Source organism: Trichechus manatus, unplaced genomic scaffold (assembly GCF_000243295.1).
Source record: "Trichechus manatus latirostris isolate Lorelei unplaced genomic scaffold, TriManLat1.0 scaffold00128, whole genome shotgun sequence".
Lineage (NCBI taxonomy): Eukaryota > Metazoa > Chordata > Mammalia > Sirenia > Trichechidae > Trichechus > Trichechus manatus.
Window position 1 is genome coordinate 1,568,011 of NW_004444064.1, and position 11,249 is coordinate 1,579,259.

General features: G+C 62.9%; 1 protein-coding gene across 1 annotated transcript in view; it reads left to right on the forward strand.

Annotated features, from left to right (window-relative positions):
- The window catches only part of OBSCN (obscurin, cytoskeletal calmodulin and titin-interacting RhoGEF), a 172,404-nt gene that overhangs the window by 150,387 nt on the left and 10,768 nt on the right, over positions 1-11,249 (forward strand). Inside the window, 15 exon segments of the mRNA XM_012557952.1 lie at positions 4-763; positions 2,222-2,328; positions 2,946-3,017; positions 3,264-3,630; positions 4,069-4,079; positions 5,958-6,043; positions 6,285-6,409; positions 7,003-7,115; positions 7,303-7,471; positions 7,612-7,699; positions 7,777-7,977; positions 9,557-9,617; positions 10,154-10,231; positions 10,510-10,682; positions 10,869-10,895. Coding sequence (XP_012413406.1) covers positions 4-763; positions 2,222-2,328; positions 2,946-3,017; positions 3,264-3,630; positions 4,069-4,079; positions 5,958-6,043; positions 6,285-6,409; positions 7,003-7,115; positions 7,303-7,471; positions 7,612-7,699; positions 7,777-7,977; positions 9,557-9,617; positions 10,154-10,231; positions 10,510-10,682; positions 10,869-10,895 — 2,438 coding nt within the window.

An 11,249-nucleotide genomic window follows, 5' to 3' on the forward strand; every position in this document is an offset into this window, starting at 1 on the left:
GAGGGGCCGTGGCCGAGGCCAGGGTCCCCACCGCTGGTCTGCATTGGCGAGCCCTTTGTCTTCTGTGTGGATGCCGGGGGCAATGTGGACTGGACCGCTCCTGGCACAGGCAGCCCCGAGCCAGAGCCCGAGATCCCCTCTGAGCTGCCCCCTCCCTGGGCTGCTGAAGAGAGGCCAGAGGTGCCCTTTGAGGGCGAGAGCGTGGTGGAGGAGGAAGAGGAAGGAGATGCTTGCGTGATTGAGGAGCCTCAGGACACTGCAGGCCTCTCGGGACGGGACCCCAAGATTCTCACACACCATGGCCACCAGCTGACCCTGGCTGACCTTGAAGACTACGTGCCCCGCGAAGGGGAGTCCTTTGGCTGTGGTGGCCCTGTGCCCACCACCTCCGATGACAGCCCGCCCTGTGAGGTCTCCGTGCTCCAGACCGAGATCAGTGAGCCCACTGTGGGGCGGCCCGTCCTGCTGGCCGTGGGCCACCCACCTGGTTCCCAGGGCCCACCCAGCTTTTTCAGCCATGCCCCCCAACCCCGTGCCTCCGAGCTGCCTCTGCTGGGAACCCAGGCCCGCGACCCGGCCGGAGTCTCCTTCTGCGTGCAGGGGGCCCGGCCCGGGAAGACGTCCTTCTGCACCCACGTCCAGCACACTGTGGACAGTGGACAGAGCAGCTTCAAAATGGAAGTTTCTACCCAGACAGTCAGCGTTGGGACAGTGGGCGAGACGGTCACCCTGCATATCCGCCCAGATGGGGACGAGTCCCCCAGCCCCTCCCAGAGCTGAAGCTGCAGTCTTCAAGGGCTCGGATGGCTGGGGCCAACGGATGCCGCTCTGTAGAATTCACAGGGCTGGACACCCAGGACCTCCTGTCTGAGCCAGCCCTGTCATCATGGGCAGCCGCAAGGCATGTTCCTGTCCCCTTGCTGCATCATTCCACGGGACAGCAGGGAGAGGGGGAGGTCTGGGGTCCCTAGACCCCGCCCTGCACCAACACCGGGCCCTGGAAGCCGCCAGGCTCACCTTAGATGTTGGGCTCAGGAGAGACTGGGAACCCAGCACTTGCCTTCTCTTCAACGACAACGAACCAGCTAGAGCCGCCCTGGCCCTTCCTACCTCACAGACCTTGTCTGTCCCTGAACGGATATGCAAGACTCTGCAGGGTCTGAGGGTGCAGCGGGGAGCCCCTAGGGAGGCCTGGCGCCCAGCAGGAGAAGGCTGGGCTGCCTGGTGGGCCCATGTGGCCTGCTCTTCCTGGGGCCCTGCCCCTCCTCCAGACTGTAGGGAGCCCTGTAGGTCAGACTGGGGGACTCGGCCTTCCTCTGGGGGCCAGGTCTTACAGATGAACGTTTTTCTTGGCCTCCGGGGCCTGAGTGGTGCCCCAGCTCCTGCAGCCCCTCCCTGCAACCCTCTGCAGGGGTGGACATGAGGGTTTATGCAGGGGGAGGGGGCTGGGTTGGAAGCATCTGCCAGTTGACTTTGAATAAATGGGTCACATCCATTACCTGTGCTGTGCTCCTCCTTCTCAGCCCAGCTGCCCCATCTCAGCTGCTCCAGCGACTTGGGCAGGCAGGGGACACCTGGCCTGGTGGGGGAACACCTGGCCTGGCGGGGGGCACCTGGCCTGGCGGGGGGACACCTGGCCTGGCGGGGGAACACCTGGCCTGGCGGGGGGCACCTGGCCTGGTGGGGGAACGCCTGGCGGGGGACTCCTGGCCTGGTGGGGGAACACCTGGCCTGGTGGGGGGCACCTGGCCCCTGCTTCTGCATCATGGGGTTGGGTCCCGCTGGGCCTGACTCTGGGATCAAAGGGCTACCTCGGGTCAGCCCCCCTGTACCCCATCTGCCCTTTGTCCAGCACCTCCCAGGCAGGATGGGACAGTCCCACCCTACACCTAGCACTTCTTCTTCCCTTGTCCCCATGTGGTCGTCGGGGGTCTGGAAGGTCAGGGCACACAGCGGGAGAGATGCAGACATCCTGGCCCCTGCCCTCCCCCAGCGTCCCCAGGGGTGCGTGAAGATTCTAGCCCAGCTTGTACACCGGGGCTCCCTGACCATGACTCATCACAGGGCCTTGTGAGGTGACCACCCCAGGTCAGCCCCCGTAATGGTCGGTCACAGCCGCCAGCAGGCCTTCCTGACCCCCCTGCACCACGGGCCACTGTCAAGACAGATGGGGGTGTCTGTGAGGTGAGACTCTCACCACTTCTCGCCCTGTCATCACCAGACACGGGGACCCCTGGGAGCCGGAAGCAGTGTCCCCAGAGGCACCTGGCAGCCCCCAAGACCAGTGCCGGCCCCCAGCAGGTTTCCAGCCCCGAGGCCGGCCCCAGGGTCCCGTTACGTCCTTAGAGTCGGGAAGGAGAGAACCGGGGCCCTTCCCAGAATAAAGGATAAGTGTAACACAGAGGGAACCCAGGTGTCTGGGGTTCCAGGGGGGCACCTGCCGGGTGAAAGACACATGAGCGTGATCAAAGGAGCATGGGGGTGGGGGAGGGCCCCAGGCGGGTCTGAAACAGCCAGATTCTGCTCAGAACTGGGTGCAGAGTGTACTGCAGGGTGTGGCTGGAGGCCGGCCCTGGTCGCTAAGGGGAGGAAGTGGACTCCACCCGTGCCCCAGAGGCAGTGTGCCAGGCTGAGTGAGGGGTGCAGGCCGCGGCAGAGTGGTGTATGGAGGAGAAAGTGGGTGTCCAGCAGGGCGTGGGCAAGGGCTGCCCCTGCAAGGTGGACCTGGTGCTATGTCCCACGAAGGGCCACAACAGCCACTGCCCAACGCCACCTCACAGCCCCTGGCCCCTGCTTCTGCATCACAGGGCTGGGTCCCACTGTGTCCCCCAGGCTGTGCGGCTCAGCACCTGGGGTCTGGAGCCAGTCTCCAGGGGGCCCGTGGTGGGGTGGGATGAGGGGTGGGCTGTTGTCCGAGGTCTGGCTATCTCCCCGCTGGTACGCAGGCAGCAGCCTGGGTCTTGGTGTCCCAAGGGAGGCCAGGCACTGCGCTCAAGGGGGACGGAGGCTGCAGCTGGGTACGTGGCATGGCAGGCCTCTCTGCCTAGGCTGTCAGTTGGAGGAAGCAGCTGCCCAGACTGACATCTGCCCTCAGGACTGGTCTCCCAGGCCTTCCTTTCTCTCTCAAAGGCCTCTGCTCCAGGCAGCCCCCCAAGCTCATGAGAGAATGGGTGGGCAGGACCCAAGCAGTCTCGAGGACTGTGAGCACACCCAGACTGGTCTCTGGGTGAATCTGTCCCCCGAACTCCCCTCACTCCCTCCAGGCTAATAAGGCTTCTTCCACAGATGCTGCTGTCCCAGCCCCAGCTGCCCTGGAGGACTCTGTCTGCCTGGAGGACCCTATCTGCCCAGAGGACTCTATCCAGCTAAAGGACTCTGTCCGCCCGGAGGACTCCATCCATCCAGAGGACTCTGTCCGCCCGAAGGACTCTGTCCAAACACCCCTGGAGCAAGCCGACCGGGAGATCCAGTCGGCCCTTCGGAGAGTGGAAGACCCTGAGGCTCCAGGCCCTTCTTTAGGGGACCACGGTCCTGGCAGCCCCCTGCTCACAGGCCTCACACCTGGCGGGGAGCCTGCACTACAGGAGGCCGGCCTGTCACCCCCAGGCACGGGAGCCACAGATGCATCCGGTGAGGCCCTGCTCCCCCTGCCCACAGCTTCCCCGCACCCACTGCCTCCCCGGTGCTGCAGCTGACACGGCATGCTCACCGCGGGGCCCCATACAGAACACCGCCAACACCAGCACGAGGGCCCTGGGCAGCCCACCCCTCGCTTGGCTCCGTTTCCCCATCTATAAAATGAGGCGGCGGGGTATGTTTCTGAGGCTCTTCCATCCGGAGCACCTGTTCCGGGGAGCCAGATCCTCCTATGGTCAAGGGGGCCTGATGGGGGTTGGTGGGGAGGGGCGTGGGCAGACAGCTTGGATGGGGACGGTGCTGTGCCCCCACCATCCCTGCCACTGCCTTCCGGCTCTAAGGCCTCAGAAAACCCTTTGCACATGGGGCTCTCCTGTTCGGGAGCATTTTCAGGAATTTTCCCCAAGCTGACAGTGGTGCATATGAGGACAGCGGGGCCCCCAGTGGGAAGAGCCCTTCCACAGGCCCCACTGCCTGCTGCTGGCCGAAGAGGCAGGATTGGGGCCGGGTGGCCGACCCTGCCTCCAGGCAGCAGCTGTGGGGACCTGGAGAGTCTGAGCTCCCCCACGTGGTGGTCAGCGCCAGGGTAGGCGGTGCCAGGGCGCCAGGGCTGATGGGAGGCCAGAGCCTCCTCTCTCCTCCTGCCCCTCCAGTCCCGCTCCCTCCCTGTCTGTCCATCAGTCCCTCACCCCCACTCTGGATTCTGGCCCCCACATGCTCTCTCTAGTCCTCGCCCTTCCCCCTACTCAGCCTCCACCATTTTTTACCCAAAGCTGGCACCCTAGCAGCGCTGTCTGCCCCTCCCTCCTTGCCCGATAACTCCCCGAGAGCACCCCTAATGCCACCCTTGCTCAGCACCCTCCGAGGCCCCATCACCTTCTCGGTGACGCCCCCACAGGGAGTCCCACTTTGGCTGAGGAGCCGGGCAAGACCAGGGCAGGTCTGGTGCTGAGACTGGGTCAGACCCTCCCCAAAGGACCACAGGGCAGAAGGGAACCCCCCGCCATGGCTCCCAAGCTTCACTGTCCTGAGCCCAAGCTGAGCCCCCATGCTGCCTCCTCAGCCTGCCAGGGCCTGGGCCCAGAGGTGCCCCCTGCAGCACCCCTGTGCCAATGGGCAGGGCGACTGCTGGCTGGTTCCTGGCCCCGCCTGTTCACAGATTGCCTGCCTCAGGCCCCGGTTCTCTGCAGGGCATGCCCATCACAGCACTTGTTAGGGTACGACTGGCCCAGCGCAGCACCTGGCCAGAGGGAGGGGCCTCTTAGGGAAGGGGTCAGCTTCCTTTTCGTTTTCCCGATTGTCACCACCACCCGCACTGACCCAGGCCCGAGGTCCTCATGTGTGTGCCAGAGGCCCTGGGCAAGGGCGTTCAGGAGGCAGGACCACGCACACAGGCACAAGCCCTGGCACCTCACCTGCATCCCCACCCTGCACAGCCAGACTGTTGGGTTTGGGATGGAGGCCTTCTCTCGCCTTCACTGAACACACAGGGGCTCAGCCGCCTGGCTCCATGCCCCCGGCCCTGCTCTAACACTGGCAAACTGCAGCACGGAGACAGCAGGGGCTGCGTGTTGTTCAGCCTGTCCTGGTGGCTTGGGGTTACCGTCACCACCTTGATGGATGCTGCACCCCCTGTGCTCTCCCTCTTCATCTGAGCATCACCTCACATCCACGCGCAGGCCCCAGCCAGAGTTTCCCACCAGTTCCAGCACCTTCGGGGCCTACCCTGTTCAGTGGGCTCGTGGTCAGCCCTGATCTCGTTTGTGTAGCCTGCTGCGTGCCTCTGTGATGCGTCTCCTCCTGGGGCTGTGTGCCGGGTCAGCAGAAACCATGTGAGGCTCCTTGCGTGGTGCGTGGGCGCCTGGTGTCTGCTGGATGCCTAGCCTCTGGTCCTGTGCACGTCACTTATTCATTCGTCAAAGACCTAGGACCCCTTGGTGCTGGGCACAGCACCTTCCCATGTGGCCTGGGTCTTGGCAGCCCACCCTCCCAAGGCAGAGGGCTGAGCCAGCACACCCAGTCACTGTGTCCAGAGAGCGGGGGCTGCTGCAAGCCCGTTCTTAGGCACCAGGGGCCCTGCAGCAGGGACATCAGGGCTTGGCTGCAGGCTACGTATAGGGTGCCCTGTGTCAGAGACCCTCCCTGTCCTCACCCCAGAACCTGGTGTCCCTGGAACCCGCCATGTGCCTCTGTCCCTACCCCCACCCCAGCCTGAGATGGTGCATGCCCATCCTCTCTGGCCCATTTCCCCCAGTCCCACCAAGGCTGTGCCTCACTCGGCCCCTTGTCTCCCACCAGTCAACGTCCCCGGTGAGCCCCAGGGGGTGGCGCAGCCCCTCCCTGGTGCAGGCCTGGAGCAGGAGACGGCAGCAGGTGCCAGGGCCCAGGAACGGACTGTCCCCATTCGGTAACCAACCCCGCTGTGTGGGTGGGTCACGTGGTGGGGCAGCGCATAGTGTGGCCTCCTATCTCTGGGGACCTGCTATGGGGAAAGCAGGGCCCACCCACCCTGCCCACAGGGCTCTGGGCCTGAGGGTTGCAGCTTGCCAGCCCCTTACCCTGAGCCTGAAGGCAAGGCAGGGGGAGAGGCTGCCCTCTTGGGTGAGTGGGTGGGCCGAGGGCTCACAGCTGCCCACTTACGACCACAGGATAGAGGGTGCGGCCTGGCCCGGGGCAGGGACAGCAGAGTCGCTCTGGGACGCCCACAGCCACATGTTCATGGAGACCACCTACAGGAGCTACGTGTACCAGGCCAGCGACACTGCTGTCACAAGTACGGGGGACAGGCCCAGTGGGGTGGCGTCTGTGCTTGAGCCCGCACTGTGGAATCTTTGCTCACAGAGGCCTGTATGGCCCTTCAGCGTGTCCCAGCCTGGGGCAGCCCTTCAGTGTGTCCCAGCCTGGGGCCTCCCCACTGTGGCCTGGGGCTCACAGGGGCCCTCTGTCTCTGGCCCATCACTGGGGTGGCTGGAGCCCTCTGCTGTGGCCAGGAGGCCGCAAACAACTGAACCGTCCATAGGGCCATTTTCCCCAACAGCCCAAAGTTAGCACGTTCTGTGTGCACTGGCCCGACTATCCTCCTGAGCTTGTATTGGCTTAGGCCAAAGCAGGAGAGACAGTGTTTACGCGGAAGGAAGGACTGCCTGATTGTCAGACATCTCAGCAGAGTTAGGAGGGGGTAATTCTGCATTTGGGAAGCAAGTGAGCATCTGCTGAGTAGGCTGTATCTCAGGGCTGTGCTGACCCTTGGCGACGCTAGGACACCCTGCCACTGTATTTCCAGCACATAGTAGGTGCTCAGCGAGCTGCACTCTGGGCTGTGTGGGCCCCCAGGGCCCTGGGCTCACAGGCTCCCGCCCGGTCCAGGGCCCCCGTCCATGCAGGTCACCATCGAAGACATGCAGGCGCCAAGGGGCAGTACAGCTCAGTTTCAGGCTGTCATTGAAGGCAATCCCCAGCCCACGGTGGCCTGGTACAAGGTACGGGAGGGGAACCCTTCGTCCCGCATTTCCCTCTCTGGGTCCTTTCTGGGCCAGGCAGTGCTGGGCACACAGCAGGCATTGGGAGCTCCACTTGGGCAAGTAAGGGCGAGAATGGGTGCTGGGACCTGGGGCGCCTGGGGCCCCTGGGGTGGGCTGCTGGCTGCCCTGACTCCTGAGCCTCCAGGACAGTGCTCGGCTGGAGGACAGCGCCCGGCTCAGCCAGCAGCAGGACGGGACCACGTATTCCCTGGTGCTGCGAGACGTGGACCAGCACGATGCTGGCGTCTACACCTGCCTGGCCCACAATGCCGGCGGCGAGGTGCTGTGCAAGGCAGAGCTGCTGATCCTTGGGGGTGAGTCGGGCCGACGCCGGCCACGTCCGCTGTCTGAGGAGGACATGCATGTGTGAGTGGGTAGGATGGCACCTCGAGTTGGGTGGCAGGAACCGGGCCTTCGTGTCCGCCCACAGACGGTCCCCTCGCCTTGTCTGTAGGAGAAAGCGAGCCGGAATCGGAATCGGAGAGGCAAAGCAGCCGAAGGAAACTGCACTCTTTCTATGAGGTCCACGAGGAGATTGGCAGGTTTGGCCCCGTCCTGCGGCGGGAGGGGTGTGGCTGAGCCCCGACCCAGGCATCCACCGTGAGCTCCCTCCGCTCAGGGGTGTGTTCGGCTTCGTGAAGAGAGTGCAACACAAGGGAAACAAGATGTCCTGTGCCGCCAAGTTCATCTCCCTGCGGAGCAAGATGCGGGCCAAGGCCTACCACGAGCGGGACATCCTCGCCACACTTAGCCACCCGCTCATCACCAAGCTGCTGGACCAGTTCGAGACCCAGAAGACCCTAATCCTCATCCTGGAGCTGTATCCTGCCCTTAGGCCCTGGAGGGTGGGGGAGGCACGCATCTGAGAAGGCGGGGTGCCACAAGGCCACATGGGGCTCAGCTGCTGTTCTTCAGGAGCTGTGTGTGGTCCTGGCCTCTCAGGCCCCAGCCTGGGGGTGTGGTGGCAGCAGGAAGCCCACTGTCCCTGAATCCTACCCCTCTGCCCCCTTAGCCTTAGACCTCATGAGTCTGTGGATTAGAAATTGGGCAGGGCTAGGCAGAATGGTTCTTCTGTTCCACATGATGTCCACTGGGGGCCACTCACTGGTGTTCTGCTTGCAGCTGGTCCGATCAGGAGGGTCCAGGATGGCTTCAGTCCCTGCTTGGGTGGGGATGGCTAGTAGGCTGGACCAGCCAGGCTCCTCTCTGTCCCCACGTGGCCTCTCCAGTGCTTCCTACGTGCAGTCCTGCTCCAAGGGCCTTGGCAGTGGCGTCACTGGGGGGGAGGGGGGTGCGGACCGCACCGGGTAGTACTGTCAGAGGGGGTGACACCAAAATAACTCTATAAAATTTTTGTGCAGTGTTTCAGCAGAAATATATTATTTTTCATAAAACTATCCCTGTCAGTTATAAAAACAAAAACATTTTTTGTAAGCCCAACCTACATGTATCAATATACTTACAAGGCTAAAAGTTGGCTAATTTACTTTTTGAAACTTCTAATGCGCTGCAGAGCCCTGGTGGTGCAGTGGTCAAGAGCTATGGCTGCTAACCAAAAGGCTGGCAGTTTGAATTCACCAGCCACCCCTTGGAAACCCTATGGAGCCGTTCTACTCTGTCCTACAGGGTCCCTACAGCCGGAATCGACTCAACGGCAGCTGGTTTTGTTCTTTTTCGTTTAACGCAGCTCCAGTCAGAGCTACCGTTACGCCCCACTCACAATGACGCTTCGAGTCACGGGGTTTTGTCCGTATGTGCTATAAGCAGGTGCTGTTGTTTTCATTGCTGCCAGCGTACAGGAGGAGGTCCATGGTGGGGGGGAGTGACACCGTGAGTTACCGCATCGGACGACATCAACCCTAATGACACCACTGGGCTGGGTCCCAGAGTCAGGAGTGAATGCCGCCAGACTCGTAGGGCCTGGGAGTTTGTGCAGTGTGCCTCACTTCCTCCCTATTCCCCACCCAGGTTCAAGGAAGGGCACAGACACCCCCCACCTTAACTCGCCACCCTGGGCTGGGCCCCACCCACGCATGCACAGCCACAGCTGCGCCAAGGTTGCTGGGGCTCTGTCTGAGGGTCTCTGAGCATCATGTGAGCTCACCAACCTGTCAGCTGCCAGCCCCCATCCAGCCCCTCCCAGAGCATCCTCTGTCCAAGAGGTGGTACTGGGCTGGGCTCCACTCCCCAGTGCCCCCCAGCTTGGCCTGCAGCCCTCTCCTTAAGGTTGGGTGTTTTCTAGGGTCTTGTGGTGCTCCTCACACCCTCCTCCTTCCCTGAGCTCCATCCTCCTCGTAAAACCCCCCACCTCAGCCCCAGAGGCCTGCAGTCTGAATCATAAGGTAAGACCTTCCATGGTCCCGGTTGCCTCGCCGTGACTCTCCTTGACTGCGACCCAGGTGTTCATCAGAGGAGCTGCTGGACCGTCTATTCAAGAAGAGCGTGATGACGGAGGCCGAGGTGACTGCCCCCCTCGCTCAGACCACCTGAGGCACAGCACCACCTCCCTCCCTCAGCCTTAGACCTGTGCCCCCAGACCACACTCAAGGCAGAGCACTCCCCAGCTCAGAGACTTTCTCTGGCCCCCCAGGGCTAGAAGGCCTGTGGAGGCTCCTCAGCCAGGCTCTCAAAGCTCTCCCACTCCCTGGCGGCCTGTCCTCCCACTTCTAGACTGCATCTGAGTCCGCTTTTCACCCTCCTGCGGCTCTGGCTTTGCTCAGGCTCTTCTTTCTCCTGAGAATGCACGCACACAAACTCTCCCCATGTCCCAAGACCCAGCTCAGGCCCTTCCCAGCCTTGGGCCCCACTTGAGCCTGGGCACACAAGGTCTAGGGTGACCTCCCACGTGACCTGCCCTGTGGGACTCATCCTAGGCTGTGAGGCCTGAGCGAAGAAGTGGGGGTGTTTAATGTGGGAGGAGCCGCAGGGAGCAGGGCGAGGGGGGAGGGGAGGGACAGTCGGGTGGGCTCTCACCTGAGCTCGGGGCTTCCCCACAGGTGAAGATCTACATCCAGCAGCTGGTGGAGGGGCTGCAGTACCTGCACACCAACGGCATCCTCCACCTGGACATAAAGGTGCCTGGCCTTGTGCTCCCATCCAGGCACAGATGCCCCCTCCAACCTCCCTGACAAGCCCCCTCACCTCCAGGGATGGGAGGCCACTACCCTACGACAGTCCCCACAGGGGGCTGTGGCTCTGACCCAGTGAAGCTCTCCCGAAATGGCAGAAAACCAGCCCCTGGGGCTCCTGCCTCCCCCATAGGCCTCCTAGTTGCCAGGCGATGGCCCTTCAGACCCCTGAGTGTCCTCCTGCAGGCCTGGCCCCTACTCACTCCCCCCAACTCTGCTGACAGCCCGCCAACATCTTGATGGTGCACCCTGCTCGAGAGGACATCAAAATCTGCGACTTCGGCTTTGCCCAAAAAATCACCCCCTCAGAGCCCCAGTACAGCAAGTATGGCTCCCCGGAGTTTGTGCCCCCTGAGGTCATCGAGCAGACCCCCGTGAGCGAGGGTTCTGACATCTGGTGAGTAGGGCCCAGGCCAGACGGGCCTCCCAACCCCAAGGACCCGCAGGTCCCACCATTGCCCACCCTTCCCCTACTCTTCTGCACGGGGGGCAGAATGGGGCTCGGCTCCCCGCCTTCCCGCCCCCACCCCCTCGTTTGTGAGCCAGGCCTGGGCGACTCAATCTGTGCTCTTATTACACACAGGGCCATGGGAGTCATCTCCTACCTCAGGTAAGCAGCCCTGGTGTCCTCCCACCTCTTCCAAAAGCCGAACCCAGGCCTCTCCCCACCAGGCCCACTGAAGCCATGGCCGTGCAGGCCACCCTCCCAGATTAGAGACCTACTATCTTGGGACCAGGCAGTCACGCCTCCTCTGATAGGACATTCCTGCTGAGGTTTGCTCCCATGTCACCAGAAGCAGCTCTGCCAGGTCACGGGGCAGACAACTGTGCTATGCATTCCCAAAGGGTTCTGAGGTGATTTGTCCAGAGGTCACGTGTAACAGTCACTGCCGTCCTGAGGTGATTTGTCCAGGGGTCACTCGTAACAGTCACTGCCGTCCTGAGGTGATTTGTCCAGGGGTCA